The 24666-nt window shown below is 38.7% G+C and overlaps 1 protein-coding gene across 6 annotated transcripts in view; it reads left to right on the plus strand.

The window, feature by feature from the left end:
- Window positions 1-24666, plus strand: part of CARMIL1 (capping protein regulator and myosin 1 linker 1) — a 194785-nt gene that overhangs the window by 75749 nt on the left and 94370 nt on the right. For all 6 annotated transcript variants that reach the window (XM_021528664.3, XM_021528667.3, XM_021528666.3 and 3 more), the window contains exons 3-11: window positions 2278-2328; window positions 6543-6602; window positions 8808-8929; window positions 10924-11021; window positions 11370-11440; window positions 11638-11711; window positions 16708-16783; window positions 19363-19451; window positions 24386-24480. In XM_021528664.3, the coding sequence (XP_021384339.1) occupies window positions 2278-2328; window positions 6543-6602; window positions 8808-8929; window positions 10924-11021; window positions 11370-11440; window positions 11638-11711; window positions 16708-16783; window positions 19363-19451; window positions 24386-24480 (736 nt within the window). The remainder of the gene's footprint in view (window positions 1-2277; window positions 2329-6542; window positions 6603-8807; window positions 8930-10923; window positions 11022-11369; window positions 11441-11637; window positions 11712-16707; window positions 16784-19362; window positions 19452-24385; window positions 24481-24666) is intronic.

Genomic DNA, 24666 nt, shown 5'->3' on the forward strand with positions numbered 1-24666 from the left:
ACCTTCTCTTTTGTTGATTTTATGTAGAATCAAACTCTTGCTTGTGAAAGTCATAACTGAAAACATAATTGTTATGGATTAGAAACTAGGCTTTTTTTTTCTTCTTCTTCTTTTTGAACCATCTTATTGATCAAGAGTAGCCCTTTACCTGCTGAGTGGGGAATATAATCTTAGAGCAGGCCTCTTCTTTGTACATAAATGCATCTTAAGGTCAGTGGGTTTTTCAGCTCTGTTTGTTTTAGAAAGATCTCTTTGGGATCATTTGTATGTCTGCCACAAGAATATACACTTGTGCTCTATTGGAACATTGTTTCCCAATGTAGTTTTGTAGTTTTGTTAGGGCCTTCTGGATACCTGGTTTACATTTAACTTTGTTATTTGGACTACTCATGTGTACTTTAGTCATGTTAAATCGACCCTTTCTAGGCTCATAAAGTAGCTTGAAGCCTTATGTGCAAGCAAATATTTTAAAGCAAGACTGTGATATGGTTCTCCTGTGATGAGCTGTCCCACTGTGGTGACATACACAGAGCACTCATATCTCTAATGCTGTTGGCCATACCTAGAAGGTAAATATAGAAAGCAGTTCTTCAGAAAGTTTCCTTTCCCCTTTCTCATTTGGGATCTGAGGTGTAGTGAGCAGAGCTGCTCTGCCTGTGACACTGGAGAGGTTTTTGGATGGTGCCAGCGCAGGGAGGATGCTGGATCACCTAGCCCCCATCAGACATGGGCAGCTTGTGGATGGGCTCACGAGTAAGAGGCAGTCCTGCTGAGAGTGAAGCTTTTTTGTGAGCATGGGGTGTGATCTTACCCAGGGGCTCCCGGGAGAGTGGTGTGCACCTAGGCTGCCCTGAGGAGGTGGGTGAGGCACGGAAAAGATAAGATTTTATTAGTGTGAGAGAAAGCTGCTGCTAGGCTGGGGAAACTGTGGCTCAGCAGTGGAAAAACCACTTGGGCAGGCCCTTCCCCTTCCTCTTGGTGCTGGACTGTGGAAGAGATGCTTGGGATGGGTGTAGCTGGGAGGGGAGCACGAGAGGCTGTCTCTGTATGCACGAACAAGGAGATGAAGCAGCTTTGTGTGGCAGGGCCAGCCTGTCATAAGGGGGTTTCAGGGGAGGGTTGAGCCTTGCAGGAGGCGTGGGTTATTCTGCAGCAGTTTGGTCTATGCCAGTGCTAACCAGAGCACTGGCTCTAACCATATCAACCTGAAACAATCTGCTGATATTCAACACTGGTGCAGCACTGGTGCGCTTAGGATTTAGCAAGATGTTACTCTGAGGAACTGAAGCTGAAATCCAACTCTTGAAGTGTTCAAAGTTGGATGCTGGATTGCATTCTCAGCCTTTTTCTTCCTCTCCAAGTGAGGAACACGTTTTGTGTCAACCTGATCACTTGATCAGGGATACAAGGAAAGGCTGAGTTCAGGAGGTCCTAGCTGTGGGAAAAGCTCTGCATGTACTCTGGGATATTGATGCAGGTGTTTGAATAGAATTTGCTTCTCTCTTTTTTCTTTTTCAATCCAGAAAAAGATGTAGCAAACAGCAGATAATTTTGTGGGTAAATCAACAAACAGTACTGTAGCTTTGCAAGATGAGTAATTCCTTTTGCAAAGAGTAAAATCTGTGAGTGGGATGTGCTACTGGAGATTGGAGTGGTATGATATAGAATCATTATATTTTGATTGGCAGCAGCTTCCAAAATATTTGTTTTGTTGTGCTTTCTCCCCAGAGTCACTGGTCTCACTTGTCTAACTGCATTTTTCCATTGCCTTTGCTGGAGAAGAAATTCAGATTACATGAATGAGAAATCTTTGCATTCTTACTCAAGAAGTGCCCCAAATGTGTCCAAAACTCCCCTGTTACAGACAGTCTCTTCTCTTGCTAATAATGTTATGATAATCTTGTAATTTTATTTTATTTTTTTTTTTTTTTACATTTAAATACATTCTATGTTTCTGGTAGGACTTCTCATCCTTTCTTCTCTTAAAGATGTCACTAAGATTTCTGTTATGTGATCCTGAGAGATTGGTTAAATAGATTTCTTCAGTTCACTGGTGTGCTAACTAGCTTATAGCTGGTCAGATTGCAGCAGTCTCTTCAGTGTGTTCTACTGGATCTGATCCCAGTTTTGCTTCCTTTTAGTGTATGACAGCAAAGGGAATCTACATTCACTCTGCTAGAGGCTTTTTCCCTCTGGTTTCAAGATTTTCCTGGAAAAAAATCTTTTATAATATTAAATGTTTCTTACAAATTCTGTTCTTTTTTATTTTTTCAATAGGTTTTGGCATCATGTCGGGCATTTCTTTTAACGTCTCGGATTCCCACCAAGGTAAAATCACTGTGTTTCTATAAATACTCTGGGGTTAGAAATTAAAGTAACATAAACTAAGTAGCAAAAAATTACCATATTTTAGATATGTACATCTGTTAAAAGAGCAGATAATTGAGGAATGGTATGTTGTGTGGTCTTGAGTTAGAATGGTGCTTCTATTAGTATATGACTTAAATGAGTTTTTCAATACATATGTATATTTATCCACACACTCCATTTCAGAGGAATTTTAACTTCTAGAAATACAGGTGGCTGAAGAGTTGCATTGTAAACTCCAACCTGAAGAACTGTAAGAGGAGCCTGATGAATTTTATAGAAGGACAGATTATGTGCAAATAAGCTGATGGTATTATTCCCTCTAGTGTTTGTAGTATCAGATAGGATTGTATTTGATTTAGAGGCAAAAACTGTGTTGAGTTTTATTAAATTCTGCTGTTTTCTAATGATTTTTGCTGTTCATCTTGAAAAGCAGTCTGGCAACTTGCCTCACCAATGTTGGTGAATTATTTTTTCTGTGTCTGTGACAATTCATAATGATTGTTGTAGAAGAGGAAGATGATTTCCACATGAATAAAAATGACTGATGTGAAAGAACATCTCTTGTCCAGCTTGGAATCAGTGAATAGGAATTTGGGACATATCCTATTTTGTTGTATTTGACGTGTGTGTCTAAATGTGTGTGTATATGTATCTGTATATATATACACCTATATACACACGCACACACACATATACACGCTTTATAGAAATACCAGAATTCATAAATGGAACTATTGATGCCAAATTTTCAGTTATGGTCACTGGTAAATGTGACCATCCACAGCCATAATTTGAAGATGCTGACTGACAGGTAGGATTAACTGCAGCTACTTGAATTTCTGCTGATAATCATTTTCCTAAGTCAATCACCCTGTCCTTGCAACACAGATGTCTCCAGCTGGTTGTCTGTTGGTGTTTGAATCACTGTAGTTTTCAGCCAGGACTGTTTAAGGCAGGGTTTGGTGAGCGCAAGCTTGGAAAGATAGATCCAGTTGATGAACATCAGACATCAGTGCAATGGCAATATGATAGACAGGTTGTAATCGTGATTTTGTTAAACAATTGCAAAGCCATTGTAAGTCATCAAAAAGCTCTTGAAGGCTGAGGCTTGGAGTACTGATAACTCCGTTTAGTTGAGTGTTTCAGAGAATTCTCAGAACTCATTAAATAGATTTGCATAGTTGAAAACCTTGGTTTTGTTTTCATTAAAATCTAAAATATGTATTCTGTAAGAGAAAGGTAATTTTTGTGATAGCAAATAGAAGGAAGATTATGAGAAGCTGTGCTTATGATTTATGTAAAAATTAAACTTTTTATGTCTGAGCAATTATTAGGAAGTTTGAAAATACATTTCTAGCAAGGCTAGTGAAACTTACTAAATTTTCTAAAGTCTGTAATATTTTCAACAGCTGCTCAGAATCTTTCTGAGCTCAAAAACTTCCATATACCTCTTGGGCAGTAACTCCTCAAAGGACAGCTGAGAGCATTCAGCAAAGTCACATTATTTCTCTGGGGACCTCTTAACAAAATTGAGTATGCCTAGAGATGCCCAGTTCTGAGTAACTGTTACTACTGCATTCGATTCCAAGCTTTGCTCTTGCTGAAACAATGCTGTTGAGCTGTATCTACTAAACAAGGATCAAAGTTAAAAAGAATTATTGTTGTTTAACTCCAATACCAACTTACACTATTATCCTTAGAGCAAAGATTCTACAATGGCCACCACTAAACTTCACACTCTGGTCCAATCAGTTCACTCCCACTAATCCAGACGGACTGATTGGGAGGGAAGAACAGTACTTAAAGCTTGCTAATTCTTGCTATAGTCTATATAAAAGGTAATTGCTACATTAATAAATGTTGGATGTGTCATCAAGCCCACAAATAAGCATATAAATTATTTGTAGACATGTAATTCAGATCTGTGAATGCATTTCTAGTGCAACTTTCATTAAGTTTTGGTTGAAAAAATTGAAAACTGTGAAATTAGCTTTCTTTCCTAAATGAGAGGCACGCATAACTTTTGAAGAGGATTTTAAAACACATAATTTTGGGTAATAAATGAGATTATGCCTTTTAAAGCCTTGTAAAAATTATTTTTTAGTTTGAAGTAGATGATATTTAGAACGTGTTTTACATTTTTGCTGGAAAGCAAGGACTATAAATTCATATTTTTAACTAGAAAAATGAACCAAAGATGAGCTGTAGAGGTAGTGCCATGTTTCCTGATATTTGTCAATTCTAGGCAAGAGGATTTGCAGACTAAATTCTTGAGACTGGTTCTGTGTGAACTTTTCAAATATCTTTGTGTATGCAGATATGTATATATGTGTTTGGACATACTTTAGCAAAAAAAAGAACCTTCAAGTTGATAGGTAAATAATTTTCATAACATGAAGGATTTCAATTACAGAAACTTCCCCCCTAAAATTTCATTGTGATTTAGGTAAAGAAATATTTAATTTGTATTGGAAAAAAGAGTTTTTCCCTTCTGTATGTGTAGCCCTGCTTAATCTAGTAGCCAACAATAGCTGCTATAGATTTTTTTTGGTGGGTTTGTTTTTTTTCCTTTTTTTTTTTCTTTTTGCCCTGAGTCAACTGCACAGGGCTGTGTCATCACAAAAGATTGCCATCTATAGCTTAGAAATAAAGCACTGGATAGAAATTAATGCCTTGCCCTTGGGAAAAGTAGGGTGTTGGTGTGAGCCCTGAGAAGAGGCTTGTGCTGGTTCTGCCCCTCCTGCCTCAGTTCTCTGCGCTCACTTGCTTCGTAACCAGATGTGATGGCACCCCTGAACGTGTATGCTGTGGATGCTGCCCCTGCAGCAGAATGTGTGAGATGAAGCACATGAAGTCCCAAAACCTTCAGAGTAAAATTCATTCAGCAAGAAAGGCCTTTGGCAGAAGATGAACTTTGCATGGAAATGAGAGGGGTGTTTATATCTTCTGATGCTGCCAAATCATGAGGACAACTGAAGGGATAAGGATTTAGAAATAGGCAACAAAGGACAAAGAGACAGTAGTAACAAAAGTTTTCTGCAAAGCTTTTTGATGGTTGGAAGTTGGTGTCTCTGTTCCTGACTTTCCAATGTGCTGTTCCAGCCTTTACAGTGAGGGAGTCTCATTAGCTGTGTCTGGGTTCTGAGCACCCAGTAATCATTCAGGGTTGACTTCTTCACAAATACAGGAATAGAGTGATATGATGCTTACCAGTTAGCATGGGAGCACCCTGTCTGTGAACCTAGGATAAGATAAAGTACAGGAAACTTTGTGCAATTCAGACAGACTGCTCAGTTGCAGTGGTTTCAATGATAGCTAAAAGGAAATGAGCTAATATTTTGCCCTGTAGTTACAATTAAGTCCAAGAGGTTTTTTCCTTTCTGTATATCTCAGCTGTCAAGATGATTGTCTACATAATTGTGAATTCAGAACTTAGTACACTCCCTGTAGCCCTAGATTTGTCCTTGGAGAAGAATTCCCTCCTGCCTTCTAAGCTTCCATTTGGAGTCAGTATGTTGTTCCCTGCCTAGTCTGACTCATCCAAATAAACCACTTAGACAAAGCTTATGTATCACTTCCTCTCATACTTTTAGATAAGCTAAAGCAGTCCTTGGACATTTATGTTCATATCTTTATTTACTTATTTAGATATGTTTTATTTATATATATATATATATATATATATATATATATATATATATATATATCTCATGTGTGTACATGTCCCTTCAGCCTCTGTGCAGTAAAATTTTTCATATCTGTGATCAATGTAAGTAATGAAAGAATTATTTTGAAGCTGTAAATGTTGTAATAAATGATTAATCAGGTCACAAGAGTACACATCAGTAGGGTATAGTATTAATGTTGCTTTTTATAGTAAAATATTTTCATAGAGTTGATTAAAAGCTTATGTACTTATAGCTTGTAGTGAAATGTCCTGTGTGGTATTCCTACAACCTCTAATAACAATTTAAACCTGTAACAAACAAATGTAAGTATTTTTAAATGAAAAATGCCTCCAGGTATTAAAAAATACTTTCTTACTTAGTCAGAAACTGATATCAAATATCAGTAGCCTGCTCAAGGTTTTCTTAACCTCATTGAGAAATATACGTGCTCTTTAAAAGAAGATGATGTTTACACTAATGTGGTGTTTTCTTTTCTAACTACAGTTAGAGCTAACTTTCAGCTACTTGGAAATCCAAGGAGTAACTTCCAGTAAACCAGGCCAGGTGAGTGTATTCTAGTTAAAAGATACTTGTTTACTCATTGCTAAATCTGTGCCAGTCAAGGAGGTAAGGCTCTAACATGCAGGTGTCTCCCTCCACAGAGCACACTGTGCATTTGTATTCTTGCTGGTCTAAAGTCTTAAAAATAACAATAAGAATTTAATGAGTCTGTTTTAGGAATGTTTGTTGCACTTGGAATAATGATAAGAAATAGAATGGGTTTTTTTTTCTAGTTCAGTATGGTACAAGTTTCCATTTGTATCTCAGAGCTGGTAAAGCAATGGTGGCTGGCATGGAATCATCACCACAGGGGCTACAGTGGCTTCTGTGGTGAATACCTTCATGGGGAAGGCAAAAGCTACTGCTTGCATTGCAGGCAGGAATGCTTTGCTTTCAACTATCCTTCATGCCTTTACTGTGTACAACACAAAATATAATTGACAGCAAGTTACGTGCCCAAAAAAAGTAAATGTCAAAGGGAAGGTGCTGAAAAGACGAATGCCTTTAGAGTGCTTTTAATTCATAAGATGAGCATGTTGACAAGATTTGACAGTTCAATTGTATCAAAGTCTTCATGTGTTTCATGTGTGTTTGGCTTTTAAAGAGCTTTTAAGGAATAGGAGTGCCTGAGATACTTTGAACTCTGAAAAGCTTTCATTGTATTAACATCTTGTCTTTTTAACCTGTCTTTTGAAGCTTTCCTTAAAGGAGGGTAAAAAAGAGGTCCTGGTTTTTTAATGGGGAGACATTTACTAATTTCTAAGGTTTTGTGACTTTTTAAAATTTAAAGTACTAAAATGCTAGGTAACTATTGCTAATTATTCCTGGAGGCATAGACAATCACAGTTGTAGCAGTATTTATAAGAGATTTTCAGCAGCCTCAATGAGCATAAACTTTTCTTAAAAAATTTCTTAAGGTTTTTCATGTTTATATTCATTTGTGTTTTAATTGTGTGAGTCTACTAACTGAAGGCAGAGAGAATCCTAGATTATTCCTTGTGGAGCAAATGATTTTGTTGCAGTTTTCCTGCAAACAGCATATTATAGCTGTGATACCAGAAGGGTGTAGTTTTGTGCTAGTTTTGTGCTCATCTTGCAGAGAGCCATGAAGAACTTCCTACTGTAAAATAAGTGAACAAATGGACAGAGTAATATAAGGAAATGTTGTACTAGTATTGGTGATGATGAAAAACAAGTTGCCCACTTATTCATCATCAGGAATTGGTGGCAACAGGCTCAGAAAGGAGTTGAATTGATGGTAAAAGCTGTGAATAGTCTGTGTGCTTTAGGGGAAATACAGCCTCTTCTAGGGTTATTATGGAGGTGACCCTAGGCATGAATTGGGAACCAAGTGAGCTCTGGGAGGAGCCAGCTTCAATAAGAAGCAGTACCATTCTGCAGAGTCCCCTCTCCTACTGTCTGTCTTCACATATTTATTCCTAATGTTACCTTCTCACTGTGCATGCACAGCTTCTTATCTAAAAGAGGTGATGATGACTTGGGCTGTGCTAACTATTCACACTGGAGTCAGCAAAAACATTACATTGCTTCCTGTGATGCAGCCAAAAGCAGCAGCAGAGCTGATGTGTCGCTCATACTCCAATTTGACTTGGTTCTGAACACTCAATATCTAGGAGAGGCACATTGCAGAATGCTTTATTTATGCCCCTCTCTGAAGCACACATCCCCCAGACAGCAGGACAGTCATGCTGGCTGAGTTACTACTTCATCTGCACAGACAGCACAGCACCACAGTATTTTCTTAAGCAGAACAGAACAAAGCATTAGAGCTTTTCCAAGGGATCACAGCAATTAAAGACTTTTACTTTTTGCTGGAGGAAACAGGCACCCTGTTCATTTAATAGTTTCCTGGCAGGCTGTGCTTGCTTCTCCTGGTTTCTGGGACGTGTTTCAAAAGAGGACAATGCTGTGAAAAGTTCTTGGTTTTCAAAGTGTCAGCTGAGGTCAAGATCCTTTGAAAATTGTATTCCCGTGGGAAGCAGGGCACTGTTAGAAAAAGCGAATATGGGGGTCTTTGTACATTCAAGAACAACTTTCAGAAACTTTACCTGGAGCGTTCCTGTGTTGTGTCTTGAAGAATAACAGATTCCTATGAACATTCAACTGGCATTTAAAATGTTTTGCTGTTTAATTCATTGACATGAATTATATGATACCTGTCTGAGCCTCTTGCACTTTTATTTATAGTTGATTATGGAAACAGAGAAATGCAGCATCTCCATGAAGATGGCATCCTCAGAGGATGTGAACGAGGTGCTGGCACACATCGGGACGTGCCTCAGGAAGATATTCCCTGGACTCTCCCCAGTGTAAGTATCCTTTAGGGCACCTCTGGTGGGAACAGATTGTATGGAAGTGACAAGCCACCCATTTTTGTCTGCTGGTCTCCCTCCCTGATCTCAGAAATACACTGAAGGTATAAGAATCATATCCATAAGCACTAAGCTTTTGTCCAGGTATATGACAGAACCAGGACACGGTGTAGAGCATAGGTAGACTGTGTGTTATCCTGTAGGGTCATAAGAGCCTTTGGTTTGAAGGGGAGTGCAGTTATTTGAGGTCTTAAGTTTTTATTTTACCTTGTTGCCTCTCCAGCCTCAGGTAGAGCTTAGGTTGTGTCTTTTTGGTTGTAATTGGCTTGATGTTCTGTTATTTTTTTTTCCCCACCAGAAGTAAAATCTGAGTTGGGAGAGGAGGGAAAAGTTTCGTTTACTTTCAGTGTTTGTGAAATACTGCACATGATTGTGAGTCTTGTTCCTCAAAACTAAGCCCTGGGCAGTCTTGTCATATTCTTCCCATGGTTTAACTGACTCCTTGAATCATTCGTCTCCTTGTCTGGCTTTTAATTTCATTGCATTATTTGTGCCTTTCATTTTGTCTCTTACCTGTGTCTCTGGATTCTATCATATTGCTGCAATTCTCAATAGTTTTTCTTGGTTTTCTTTTCTTTGTTCTCAGTCATCTTCATCAGTCTCTACCAAGTCATGCAGCTCTACTGTATGCTCTTCAGCTCCTGGTTTTAAACATTGTTAGAAAAAATGGGCTGTGGGAAAGTTTTTCCAGACATGTTGATTTTTATATGCAAACTTTAGTAACAGGCTCTAGATGTGAATGGTTAGGCTAAACTTACATGTTTTATTTTGGGCGCATGTCTTCATTATTCACCTTTCCTGTAGGTGGAGTAGGAAATCAGGTTAATAAACTCTAGATGGCAGTTTCTTTTTTTGTTGTTTTTTGTTTTGGTTTTCTTGTTATTGCTTTCATTTTTTTTCCCTACTTCCAATATTCCTCTTGGGCAGTGTTGTTAACTGCCCTAGGGGAGATTGAGGTGTCCCTTCAAAGAACATGAATACAACTGAAATATTTGTGGACAGGGTTGCTATAAAACCTTAGTAATAGTGTGAAAAATGCAGACAAAAATAATAAGGTTGCAAGACTGTTTGTTTCTCTGGTTGTTTATGAAGGTCTTGAACTCTCTATGTTTTCTGTGGGTTTTTTCAGAATATTGCTGGAGCAGGTTGGGTAGCTGCATAGCTTGCTTCCTAGAAAATAAATCAAATTTCTTGCTCTCCTCTCAGATGGCAGAGTTTTCCAAAATGAAGGCATTGGAGTTGTGTAGATAATAGAGGACAAGATCAGGCAAGAAAGGAGGGAAGAGCTTTCTCCAGTTATTATTGCTTATTAATTCTCTTCTGCTCCACCTGCCATCTCTTAGACCCCTCATAAATTCTGTAGTTTATGAGGCAGTCTTGCCATTCAGAAAAACAGATAATTTTATTTCTTAAAATGCAGGAAGGTATTGTGCTTCTTGTCTGTCTGGGGAGGGAAACTGCTATCAAATTACACGGATTGGAGCTGGAGATCAAGAGTGCAGCCTAGAGGCCACATGGAACTGCTCAGCTCTTTGCACCATGGTGCTATTTCTGTATAAAAGCAGTGTACATACAGCAGTGCTTTCAGGGTAACTATTAATACCATATCTCTTCCCTATTTTGGGCATACTAGTGTTGGATGAGGGTCACAAGCCTCCATAGATGGAGTCATTCTGTAACACAAAATAATTTAGTTGCTCCAGTAGTCACAGGGTTAATCAAAAGAAAGAGAGAAAGAAAGAATGAATAATGTTACCCCTGCTGTGCTGCATAATGGTATGTGTGCCTTTTAGGTAGTAAAGTGGCTTGTATTAAAAATGGTAATTCTTCCTATGTACTCATTTAAAAATTCTCTGAAAATAAAAAATGTTTATGTGTTTAAAAATACTTCCAAAGACATGAATGATGTTTCCCCCCTCTTTTCCATCTAGGAGGATTATGAAAAAAGTAACTATGGAGCCTTCAGAAAGACTGGCTAATCTCCAGGCCCTGTGGGACAGTCAGACAGTGGCAGAACTTGGACCTTGTGGTGAGAATGAATTTAAATGCTTAAATATAAAAGGGCTGGAATTGCAATGTCAGGAAGTTTAATTCTATTTCTGGAAGAAGCTTGTAAAGGTGTAATTAGTTTTAAGGTGTAATTAGTATGAGGCAGACTTCTGATTGGTAGGTGAAGGCACTATATTAAGCTTTCTTACAACTCGCCACATGAAGATAGGATAGTCTCAGTTCCTTTCAAAAGCACAATGCAGCCTTCTGAAAAAAAAGAGACTGAGTTTTGAAAAACTGGCTCTTTAAGTTCTAAAGTGTCCTTTTAGATGTACATTTGTTTCCTTGTGTGACTACTGTGTTAAATAGTCTCTCGGGTTGTTTGTAGGAGGCTTTTCGCAGATGTATGCTTGTGTTTGTGACTGGCTTGGATTTCCCTACAGAGAGGAAGTACAGTGGGTAAGTGCTTGTCTTGTTCTGAAGCTCTTTTCAGCTACCTGTGCTAATGATGAAAGAACAGGTAAATTCATAGTGCTTGACCAAAAAAAAAAAAAAAAAAAACAAACAAAAAAAAAAACCCCAAACAAACAAGAAAACCCCAACAACAAAACAACTACAGTTCTGTAAAGATGTATTTGGTTATGTATTTTTAACAGGATGTTGATACAATTTATCTGACACAAGATACCAGAGAGTTGAATTTGCAAGACTTCAGCCACCTTGACCACAGGTAAGCCATGTGCAGTAATCATGCTAATATTGATGAAGTGTGATGGCCCCTTAGCTGTTACTGTGAAATTACCATCTGTAGCATTTTTAGTTTTCAGCATGAAGCTGCTGTTTTTGCACAAAAGCCACATGGAAACCTTAATTCATTCAGGAGCCTGGGAAGATAAATATATTTTCTTATTGGAAACAATCCAAAAAGTTAGTGGATAGATACTTTTCCTGTGATGGCAGATAGAAGATCTCAAATTCAGCAGATAAAACATGCATCTACATCTGGTGGGCAAAGCAAAAAAAAGAGATTATGAAGTCTTTACTTCTGCAGAATATTTTTCTCATGGTGTACACAGTAAAGTAAATTAATTTTTGTTAGCAAGTCAGTAGAAGGTTTAAGTTGTTCAACTGAATTCCAGCCAGTTGTCTCTTCACTTGTAATAGATGCTACCAAAAATATGTACCTCCAGAAAGGAACTAATTGAGGGTAATTTTGCTGTGAGATGCTGAAACCTAGCTAAGTGTTGTATTTAGTTTACTGAATTTAGAAAATTGGATTCTGAGAAAGTTGAATTTGGAGATATTACAAGTAGGAGAAAATGGGAGGGAAGCTTAACTAAAATTCGTCATTATACAAAGGAAACTGCAAATTTAAGGAAGTGTAAATAAGGTTGAGAAAGCATTTGTTTCTTTGGGAGAACTCAGTGAAGGAATTAAGAATCTATCACAGATACAAGGTTAGAATATTGTAACAGAAAGGTTTTTAACCTGGTGGTAGGTAAATATGAGTATTTTGCCACAGCATTCTTTGGAGGTTCAAGCTATCTGATGTGTGAACTTGCAGAATGCCCCATTCAAAGATTTAGCTCTTTTTCTGTGCCACATTGTCACAGTCTGCAGTGAATCCCTTGGCAAAGTTACCAAGCAGTGTCTGCGTTCACCAGTTCAGAGGTAATTCCAGACAACAGGGCTGCAACTGGTGTGTGACCAATGTAGCCAAAGATTCTCTCCTTGGTTAAGCCTTTTTGAGAAAGGATAAGGGGAGGAATGCTTCTAAGCACAAGCAAATTTGGGGCAAGAACTCAGTGATGCTTTAAACATTTGCTGCAAGATGAAGTGATGAGAAAACAGTGGGGCATACCTACAGATACTCAGCTTCAATAGATATTAAATATTTGAACACTTTATTAGGAAATAGCTAGAATTGTTTTAAATATTTGGAATATCTCAGCTGGTGCAAATGAGTTTGGCTTCCAGAAAATGTAATAATGGATTTGTTGTTTTAGAAAAGCTTTTCATTAAAATATACCTTACAAAATTGCTGAAGAAATATATTTGTGCTGTTAAGCAAAGTCTTTTTTAAGTGCTTCAAGATTCTCTTAAGTCCAAAGATTCAAATCTATTTTGGAGCCATTTATATGCTGTAGAATCCATCTTGCAATGAGAACATCTACATGTTGAGGACTGAACTGAAGAACATTTTGGATTGAAATTTCAAGAAGATTAAAATTTTAAGAAAGACAAACCCTTGTTATTCACTAAAAATAGAAATTAGTAATTGAAATCCCAGTTAATTCAAGAATGTTTGTAAGCATTTTCCAATATATTTAAGACAGTGGAACTGCTGTAAATTCACAGTATGCCATTATACTTCAGATTTTGAGAGACTGTTTTATATCTTATTCACCTAATTTTTGAGATTGTGGAACCTATATTGTGTAATAGCTCTGAAGCAAGGTAGGACAGGTGCCTCAGTTCTCTAAATACAGGGGTTATTCATTGCAAAAATAAACAATTTGTGTTTGTCCAAGTAAAACATTTCTGTTAAAGGTCAACATAAGCTGGCATGAATTATAGATGAATTTAAGTTCCCAGAGCATCACAGCATGGCTTGCTGCATGGGAACATGACTTCTGAGGTTTCATCTGAAGTTATGTTGTGTTGTGAACCATATAATTATTAAAAAAAAAAAAAAAAAAAGACTCAAAGTGAAAAGTTACAAAGGGCTTATTTGATACGGTTGCAACATCTTCATCTGTGTAGCATGTGGTTTAGCTTATTTGGACATTCAAAACATTTTAAGAAAAGTGTAGTTGTTTGGATTTTTTTCATTGTGCTGTTGAGATTTCTTGCCCTCTGAAATACACAGTAGGACAGAGATGTTGAAAAAATGTGAAGGCATTAGATAAGCTGGAATCTTGTTGAGGCTTGGAGAGATTGCCTGCATTCCAGAAGAACAGAATCTGCTTTTATTTTAAGATGACACAGATTTATCTTTTATAAATATTACTTTATTCTGGATGGTAATTTTAATTAATGTAAACATCCCAATGTTTCCCTCAGTGAAGGAAAGTTATGTGAAGGCCCTGCTTTTGGAATTGATTCTTAGATTTCTTTCATACCATATTGGAAAAGAATTCAGGTTGTTAAAACCACATCTAGACTGCAATAGAATAAAGTGAATAAAACAATATATAATTTTGAAAAGAAAAACTTGATAACAAGAATATAGGGGTTAAATGAGCTTAAAGCAAGAGAAGCAGTAGAGGTAAATTCCTGAAGGGGACCCTTCTGACCCACTAGTGAGAAGCACCTTCAAAAATTGGACCAAAAATGGGGAAAAAAAAAAAAAAAAGTCTTCCCTTAAAATCAGGTGGTAGAATCTGATAAAGCCAAGTTTGTAGACAGTAAGTGCAGGTGCTTGCTGAGCAGGCTCCATTTTCTGCAGGCATGTTGGGAGTAGGGGGAATGGGGTGTGTAGAGGGAGCAGTTGGTGTTTGTGAAGGTCCCAGGCAGGATCTGTGCAGGACTGGGGTTTGGACAAACAGGCCTTGGATGTGGCCAGAAAATTAAACTATTCAAGAAACATTGTTGCAGCTGAACAGGACTATTTTAAAACAAATCAGCCCAGCTGATTTGCAAGTTCTCATTTTTAAATATTTCTTGAAAGTGTCATAGCTCTGCCACTGAGACTGAGCACCCCTTGTCCTTCAGCCATTTCTCTCCCGAGCCAGAGAAGGAAAGGGGAGGAAAAAAAGGCACAGCCTCAGGCTAGCTCTGTCTGCAGCCACTCTCCTGCCCAGAAGTTCCTGAGCCCTTGCCAGCCCTCCAAGCTGCCTTACCAGCTCCCTGGAAGTGTGAACACTTGCAGTTGGTGATCCCCAATCATTGTCCCTCTGCTCCTTTGAAGGAACTGGGCTGCTGCTGATGGCTGACCTACAAATGCTCATGGTACCTTCTCCTGCTTTTGGAGGTGGTACTCCACAGCATGAACAGCTCTGCACCATCAGTGTCAACTTGTCCAGTGTGTGCCCAGCTGAGCTGCCTGCTTACTTTGGTTTACAAACCAAAATTTCACCTGAAAAATTGCTCTTATATTCACTCCACTTCTAAGGCAAAGGCAGTGGCAAGAGAGGCATCAAAGCTGCAAATTCATTACCACCTTACTGATCTTGCCAGGGAACCACAGAGGAGAAGCAAACCTCTCTGTGGGCATTCCATACTGGATGGAAAGATTCCTGCCTTCCCAGGCTAAGGGGGAAGTACTTCTGGGTTGTTATTTTTTTGTCACTGAACATTTCCACAGTTAGTTATTGCTTTACATGGAGATGAAGTGTGTGTAGGAACAAAAACAATGTGGTGGGCAGAAATCTATACACTCCATGAAGCTGCTAAGTCTCTGCTGTGCCTGTGGAAACAAATTCACCACACAAGGTGATGTGTGCTGTGAACGAGATGGAAAGATGGCTTAAATCCTTGAAGGGCACCCCACACTAGTTCCTTTGCAGGAGTGTGAAAATGGTCCATTTGCAGGAGCTTCTCAGCTGGTGGGCTACAGCCTTTTGCTGCAAAATGCTGCACCTTCGATCTGTTACCTTAGTGATGCTTGTGCTTCCAAATGTAGCAACTGCAGTTCCCGATATAGCCTACGGAATGCTTTTCCACGTGATGTCGCCTTGTCTCCTGCCTTTCCTGTGTGTTTAACAACCGCCCCGAAGTGTCTGCGTGTTTGCAGAGGAAATCTGGAGGAGAAGATGGGAGAAGGGTGCTGCATGTTAAGTGCAGACCTGTGCCTACCTGCCTAAGTCCTGAATGAAGAGCTGAGAGGGGAGAACGGGGGTTGGACTGACTTATAAAAGCCAATACTTTAAAAATTCTTCCTAGAAAAACAGGCTTGAATGGTGCTGGTTTGCTGGTTGGATAAGATAGTTTGTGTATGTTACAACTCTTTATTTCGTTATAAAGACAGGGGCTTTCTGAGGAGCTGTTAAGCCTCTGTGTAGGTGTATATAAGTGTTTTATATGCAGCACCAAACTGGTCTGAGTGCTGCACTGCTCAATGGTGTGATAATGCTTGATGAATGAATCTGCTGGGGGGTAGCGTACAGACGTGACATTCATCAGCATCTGCTACTGGAAAATCTTAACACAAGGAGAGCAGATCACATTAAGAAGCTTGAAATGAAGAAAATGTGAATAATTTAGAATTTCATTTGTGAAATCCCTTTCACAATTAAGGGGGGTTTGTGCTGAATTTCGCATTATCCTGTTGCAGGTCTCCTGTTTCCTGGGGGAATTTAACTATAGAGATGAGACAAGGAGGTGTTCTCTAGAAGCATTCAGTCATGGAATTATATTAAATCATCAGACTGCCAAAAAGCTTTTTAGCATCATGCTAAATTATAATTAGAGCTGATTAGGAAGCTTAAACATGTCACAGGCTGAAGAAAAAGTTATGCTAAAAGTAGGAATGGCAGCCCAGACAAATTCCTGGTTTTAAAATTCATGCTAGAATGGATGCCAGTTGTCCAGTCAGAAATTTTTATTAAAATAAGAGGAAGACATGCAGCTGCTCCTGCTGTTTTTAGAATGCAGAGCTTTCTATAATGGGGATGGTAGGCAATTAGCATTGCAAAACTGGGGAATGAGACATGGAAGAACACTTAAGAGATTGTTTCAAATAACAGTTATATGAAATGTGTGTAAAAGTGTTTTTCTTTTTCTAGAGACTTAATACCTATAGTTGCTGCTCTGGAATATAATCAGTGGTTTACAAAGCTGTCCTCCAAGGATCTGAAATTAGTAAGTAATAAATTGAATCAAAATATCTGCTTCTACCAGGCTGTACTGTGTTTTAAAGGATGCTATTACATTTTTTAAAGTGAAATATTTTTGGCAAGTACAACTGGGCAATCTATTGCCAACTTTTATTTTCCTGGAATCACATCAGGAAAATACAAACTGTTGGATAGTCAATTAGCACCATAAAAACACTGCTGAGAGTCAGGTCTTGTCAAAATTTCAAAGAATATAGTTTGAAAACATAGTTGGTTGATAGTAGTAGCCCATAAAACTTCTTTAAGCATTGCAGACTCCCCCAAACAATATTATTTGACTGACTGGAAAGTAACTTCAAAGCAGCCAGAAATCTTAGTTGCTTTTTGGAGGTGAAAAGGCCAAGATTCTGGGGATTTTTTTCTTACATAAAGCACTTTTTTTCTGTGTAATTTTCATTGCAACTTGATAATTTTGTCTCCCAGTTTTCCAAAACACTGATGTGTGGCACCGGTATTTTTCCATATCAGTTTTCGTTGCTAAAAACAAAAAGAGGGCATGTCTTAACAAGTTGGACTACTGTAAAAAGAGCCAAGAAAAGCAGTAATTCAGTGACAATTTAAATATATCAAAATATGCTATTTCTCCTAAAGTTTATAGTCACAGGTGGAGTTAGTGGTTTGCTTGAGAAATTTCTTTCATGCTTGCCTCCAGAAGCTTTTGCAGTTAAAAATTAATATTAAGTTTCATTGTGTTTAAATTGATGCCGTTTTATTGACCTGTAAAGCTCTCATTATATTCCTAAGGTATCATTTCCAATGAAAATTCAATAGGAACTTAGGTGATTCTTGGCAAAAGACTAGGCAAAAAACTTCTTTCCTGCTGGGACATCTCTCTCAAAGTTATGCATGGAATGAAGGCGGTGGTATTTTTAGTGCTGTTGTATTTTGCTGTTAAAATCAACATTGTTAAAAGGTACAATGCAATTAATCAGTTTCTGCTTCAGTGAAATTAGATAGTTTGCTTAGTTAGAAGTCTGGCTGGTGTAGTTTGCTTAGAACTAAACCTGGCTGTATTATCTATGTGAGATACATTTATGTGAATGTTTTGAGTTTTTTTCTTAGCAGCTTTCCTGTGGAAAACAAATAAACTTCGTCAGTCTAGAAAATGTATCAGTTACTTTAAAAATCCCAACCTCTTACCTTCCACACATTCAATTTTTAAGTCAAAAAGGAGGAAAATGTAGATCATTGGACAATAAATCCATGCCATAAGAACCCTGCCATGGGTCATTATGAGGTCAGACATATCCGGAGGCCATCGAGTGCATTGTGTTTCATGAGTCTCACTGTGCTTGATACACAGTACCCACAGTGGTTTTATAGTACAGGCATGAAACTTTCCACGTGCAGTCACAGTACTGTAGAAAGATTGCTGATAATATTATGAATTATTAAAACATGGATGGTAAAGAAAGTATTGGGAAGATAGCTGAGTTGACAGTCTTCACCAAAAATTGTCAACCTTTACTGTGTAAAGGATTAATAAGATTTTACATGTGTAGTTGAGCAGATTTATTTTGTTTAGGGAATTTTTTTTTTTTTGGATATTCAATTAGTTTGAAAGTAAAAAAACCCCAAACCCTGAAAAATACACAATCTAGAAAATGTCAGATCGTCATTAGAGACAAAGATGTTCCAGGTATGAATGTCACATTGTTGTCCTTAAAAGCAGGTAATAGAATAGTTTCAGCACTTCATGATCATGACTCAGATTCAGCTTTGGCTGTCACATGAATGCTGGCTAGTGTGAGCTGTGGGGGGAAAAAGAAAAGTCAAATCCAGAAACAAAATAAAAGTTTATAATAAAAGGTGATGAGGTACAGAGTTCATTGCATGGCTTTTGAATGATTGTGGTTTTATCTCTGTTTGAATGAGCAGAGCAAGCAAACTCTTTCGCTGTCATGTTTTGTTCATGGCACTTGCAAATATCCATGCAAATTCTAGAATTCAACGACAGTAAGAAGATGAGATGATATTTACTTCTGAATAGGCTGTAAGAATTCATACTCAAATATACTGGCCCTTTACCACTAGTTCTTGGGAGCCTTTGGAGGACCTCTCTAGCTAGGGCACTTTTGCTGCTGAGGTTCTTTGGAATTTTTTTGTTTGTTTGTTTGCCTTCTAACATCTTTCTTTCTGTTTAGTTGTCATACCTGGTCAGGCTTTATTCTCCTTTGCCCTAGTTACCACATTTTCCTGCAGGAGTAGCATGCATATGAATAAGATTTATTTTAAATTAAGTGAGAGTATTTTCTGAACCGCATGATTTAGGTTGTTTTCATTGTCATTATAAAAATTCTGCCCCTTTTGGTTAGGTGGCCTTGTCCATCAGTTACTTGCTTTTAATCTGCCTCCTGCATCTCTTAAGTCTTTTCCAGAAGTCTTCTGTTCACTCTCCTGAGTGTTTCTGGCATTTTTGCTTCCTATTTATGTATAACAAGAAGATGGTTGTGGCCTGGATCCCATTACGATGTACAGCTTAACTCGATAACTGTCTGTTCCGTGTTTGTGTTCTTTAACACTGTTCTGTCTTTTCTGTGGCAGTCCACTGATCTCTGTGAGCAGATACTGCGAGTGGTGAGTAGGTCCAGTCGGTTGGAAGAACTGGTATTAGAGAATGCCGGGCTTAGAACGTAAGTAATTCCTTCACAATGTCGCTTTGGATGCTGCTTACTCCCACTAAAAGGGATGGTGATATATGTTAGCCTGAATAAGCATTAAAAAAGGTGTGCTCAATGTCTGTCTAGTTCTGAGGAGCCTCTAGTCACAAGCTTTTTATCAGGTTTTCCAGAGGGTCTGTATGTCCAGGAAATCCCTTTAAACTGGTGTTTTTTAAGATTCTGCCTGGAGAGTTGGGCTAAGTGAGCAAAGTGATTGAAAGAGAGCATAAACCTTAAACTGGCTCCTACTGTTCCTCTCCCAAATATGGGTCCAATAGAAGTATCAACACCTTTTTATCATTTAAAAAGCAGTGGTTTAGGTTTTGTTAAAAAAAGCATACTGTGCCATCTTGCAAAACACATTGTTTCATTTCCAAATGAGCTGGTGTTATCTTAATGTGGATTGCTGTCTGCTCAAATATAACAGGACTTCTACATTAACAACTCTTTTGAAGAAAGTAGATCAGTAAGTTTAATGGCTTGCCATAGACTTAGAAGGCAGATACACAGAAATAAGCCATACAATTAATTCTTGCATATGTTTTAAATACAGTAAGTTGTAGTTAGCTTTTTTCCCCTTCACAGGAAATAGAAGCAAAGTTCAAGTTACTTGCAGCTATGCTAGTTTATACTTGTGGTGCTTGTTTTAATGTTAGGGTAGTGTCCAAGACAATGTAGACAAGTGAAACTCTAGAGCTAATGATTTTTTTTAAATTAAAAAAGTAGTATAAAGGTGGGAGAAGCAGAACACTATGCAAAATTACAAATAAAGGGAAACAAGCACAGGGGAGATATTTGGTGTGCCTTACATTGTCTCTTCTTTCATTGTTGGAGTCTTTTTAAAGTGCACTTTGCATTGAAATGCCTTTAAAAGAAAATTGCCTCCATGACACAAGAAATTTGAGATCGAATAATATGGGAACTTTCTGATGAGTAGTGCACTGCCTTTAATAGCTGTCATTCAAACAAAAGCCCCTGGTTTTAATCTCATTTTTCTTCCAGTATGTGCCATGAAATCTAGTGATAATCATTAATATTAAAGGATATGTTTAATACCTTTGCACATTACCTACCTTAATTTATCACAGTTGGATTAACTGCTTTCAGTTCCAACAGGACCTGACAGATAATCAGCCTGTGACTTTGGTTTTCATTCTCCATCTACATGCAGAGTGTTTGGCATTGTGCCTTGGTGTGTATCTGTTCTGATCAACACTGTCTGTTTTTGCCAAGGATGCATTTGTCAGTTTTGCTATTTTTCCTATCTGTTTGCTAGGAATTCCTGTTGTTGCTGGCTATCTTTCTTTCCATGACTTACAGACCAGTCATTTTTAATGAGCTGTGATAGAATGCCAAACCAGGGTTAAGCAAGAGCTACCAAGAGTAAAGCTGTAAGAAATAACCTGAGCAGCTGCAAGAGCATATTTCTTCCTGCAGCAGTCAGTCTAAGATGACTCTGTTCTTTTCTATATCCAGCCACTCATTTCTGTGATTTGGTTTGGCCACAGCCTCATAAACATTTGTCATCCACCCAAATGATGAAACAGCAAACTATTGTGCAGTAGCAGTAATAAGGACTAGGGAAGTATGAACTTCCTGTTGGGAAAAACAGGATGTCAAATGAAAGCCCCTGTCTGATAAGATTTGTGCTTTCCAGTTTAGATGCTCTTGGAAATTTTATCCCCATTGCTATTGCTTTAAATGCACATAAAGGATTCATTTTAGATAACACTGGAACGTTTCAATGCATACAGCAATCACTAATGTTTTGGTAAGTGTTTTAATTAGCATACATTATGTCCAGATTTCAGGGAGAGCAGAGTAATTCAGGCTGGCACAAAAAAATGAACTTGAAAGGAGGGTTAATTCCTGAGGTATTTTAGAGCAATGGGACAATATGTGATAACCAAAATACTGATTTCTGGCTGGGCAGCTCAGGTTGTTGATTAGGCTGGGCTTTGGTGTCTACCAGGCTTTGAAGCTTGGCCTGACAGGCACAGGCTGTATATTGTGGGAGCTGCTTTTGGCCTGCTCTGTTGGGAGATGCTAAGTGGCAAGGACTAGGATTTTAGGAAAAGGTTCTTCCTCCAGAGGGTGTTTTGGTGCTGAAATAACTCCCCAGAGCCCTGATCCCTGCCAGAGCTCAAGGAGCATTTGGAAAACAATTTCAGGCACATGGTGGGATTGTTGGGGTGTCCTGTGCAGCACCAGGAGTTAGACTCGATCCTTGGGAGTCCCTTCCAACTCGGGATGTTCTGTGATTTCCATGGAACTTCCCAGTCTGCAAAGGCTCGTTTGCAGGAGCTGCTGCAACTGATTTATTTGTTGCACTTCCATGCTCTCTGAAAGCTGGCAGGCAGAATGTCCCTGCCTCCTTTCACACTGTCCTGTGCAGCCCTGTTTCAAAGGGAGTGGCCAGCTGGGGAACAACAGAAGTGCCTGTTGCTGTTATCCAGAGGACCTTTGGCAGTCATGTTGAGTCTTCCCTTTCCCTTCTTGACAGAGTCTTAATGTCTTTAGACCTAACAGTGTTGCTTCCTCCTACACATCCTCTTTTTTTCTGTTACAGGTATATTGTCTAGACAGATTTCAAGGAATTGTTTAATTTGTCTGAGATTTCCAGATTGGTAGTATTCTTTCTCTTGATGAAATATCCTTAGTCTGTCATGTGTATAGTTAAATTGAATCTTTTTGGGGCTTTACCTCCAAGCCTGAATAAGCTTGTTTCAGCCAAGCATGGCTGTGTAATGCATAGAGAGCAAGCTTGACGCTTTATAGAAAGTTTCAGATTTACACCCCATGCTCTGTCCATAAGTGTGCAGCCAAAAGTAACAAATTTTATGACTTGAAACTAATAGTGAACAAAGGAGAAGAGATGTTTCCCTATGAGCAGAACCAAGGTGCCTCTGTTTATAGCAGAGGCTGCACAGGGAGTGTGTGTTATTTGTTGTATTATTTTTTCAAAAATGAACCTTGAAGCCCTGTGAGCCCAATATCGATGATCCAGTGCTTTCTGTTGGAAGTTGGTTTGCTGTGCCTTTGCTAAGTAGTTCACACACACTCTAGTTGTCCAAAATACTGTGGTAATCCTGCCTATATTGTTGGCAAAAGCTGGAGCAGAGTTTGTAAACAGGCCTGGAGGTATAGGCAAAGTATTGTAATTATAAGAATCTGTTAGGGATAAAAGAAGAGGAGGAAAGTCCTCAAGAAGAAAGGGTTTGTTGCTTTTTAATTCAAAACCTCATTTTTCTTGGCTGGACATAAGGAGCTTGATTCAGATGCCTAAGGGCAGGCATCTAGCACCATTTGAAATGCTGGAAGATTTCCAGAGTGTTGGCAAATGTCACTGAGGACCTACAGGAGATCCATAGTCTTCTGCAGCAGCAGCTGGTAGGAAAGCAGGAGACCCTGGGGTCTCTCACGTGGCAAAGTTTCAAGTCCAGAAGTTCTTTTTGTTGAGTGTTTGTATTCACATACTGCTTGTATTTTAGGAAAATAATATGTTTTTCCTCAAGGCAGCCCTTCATCATGCATCTGCAGTGCTGTAACCAGATCTAGCCCCAGAAGGACATAGGGTTTCAAAGAGAAAGTAAACTTCTCTAGAGCATCTCTGTACTCCAGTAAACTTTGCAACTTCAGATAACCAAAAGGCTATTGCTGTTCAGCCTCCTTTCTTTTCCAAATACTAGAAGAGGATACTACCTCCACTGTGGTTCTCAGCACAGAGGTGGTAGGCAAAATCTGTTACAAGGGAAGAGGGCAGTGTTGATTAGCATTTTGGTAGCTTTCCACCACTGGTCTACAGGAGGAGAAATAATGTACTTCAAGGCAGAGAGAGAAAGAAGGAAGTTCAAGACATAGTTTTGCTTTCTATCTTGTTGTCTAATTTAGGTGAAATAAGAACACTGAGGTTACATCCTCACTTTATCAAAAGCCCACATTAGGTCTAGTCCCTTAACACATCATAACTTCTCAGTTGGTACAAGAATAGGTTTGAGGATTTGTCTTGGTGCTGATAAGACATCAGCCTTCTGACTTCATGCAAGGAATGTGTCTCCACCAGAGTGTGACAGTGTGGTGTGCACAAAAACCCAAGCTTGCTTTCAGCTTAGTGCTGAGTGGTGGCAGTCCAGCTGCAGCAGAGCACTTACAGGTGAGGCAGTGCTCCCTTGCCTCTCAAGTGGCTTTGGAACAGTGGTCATGCTACTACATCTACCTACCTACCATAGTTGGTTAAGGTTGCTTCAAAGCTCTCTGTGCTGCCTGGCCTGGCTGTTGTCAGCATTACAGAACTGATACTCTGCATCTCTTTTGGATCCATTGTTGGGACTGTGATCAGCCAGTCATGCCCTTTGATACTTCACACTGTAAAAAGAAGCAAAAGTTCATCAGTGTGCTGCTATTCTTTAAGAGAGTTATTCCTGCTGTTTTATAAGGTTAGAAATACTTCTGAATATGCTGCAAAGCCCATCTGTTGAGTGACTATTGGCAGAAAGCTGCTGCAAGTGAGCAGGATGACTTGTGAGTGAAGGAGTTTGTGGTCTGCAAGTTGATGTATATCTCCAAGTCCTGTGGTGTGCAGAGAGATGGAAGATGTGGTCAAGTTTTGAGTTGTTCTGTATAACTCCCGTTTTATACCTTCAGATCTCTGTCAAAACCATTTTAGGCTTTGATTGTATACTCTTCTGTCTCTTAGGTCACAACATGAATAAATAACAAAGTTACTCCCTGTGAAAGATAGCAATTTATCCAGATAAGCATTGTTTAGAGCCATGAGGAATCAGTTGGTGCTCTGCACTAGCAAAGGCCACTTGTGTCTAGTAATCCCTTGTTGCTTTTAAGCCTTTGAATGTGCTGTTGGCAGAGGAGATAACAGGATTCCTTCTCCCTCTCTTTTTTTGTTGCAGGGATTTTGCACAGAAACTAGCCAGTGCCCTAGCCCATAATCCCAACTCAGGACTCCATACAATCAACCTTGCTAGCAATCCACTTGAAGATAGAGGTACTGTAACATTTACATTTTTCTCTTGCTATAAATGTAGTAGGAGGGTTATTGCTGCTCTGTTCAGCTTTGCCTGAAGAATAGGTGATTGTTTTATGCATAATGCTACTGTAAATTTCTGTTGTCCACAAATGAATGAAAATTGCCATTCTTTTTGACTTATGCATATCCATTGGTGTGTTGAGA

This window comes from Lonchura striata, chromosome 1 (genome assembly GCF_046129695.1).
Source record: "Lonchura striata isolate bLonStr1 chromosome 1, bLonStr1.mat, whole genome shotgun sequence".
In the NCBI taxonomy this organism is placed as follows: domain Eukaryota; kingdom Metazoa; phylum Chordata; class Aves; order Passeriformes; family Estrildidae; genus Lonchura; species Lonchura striata.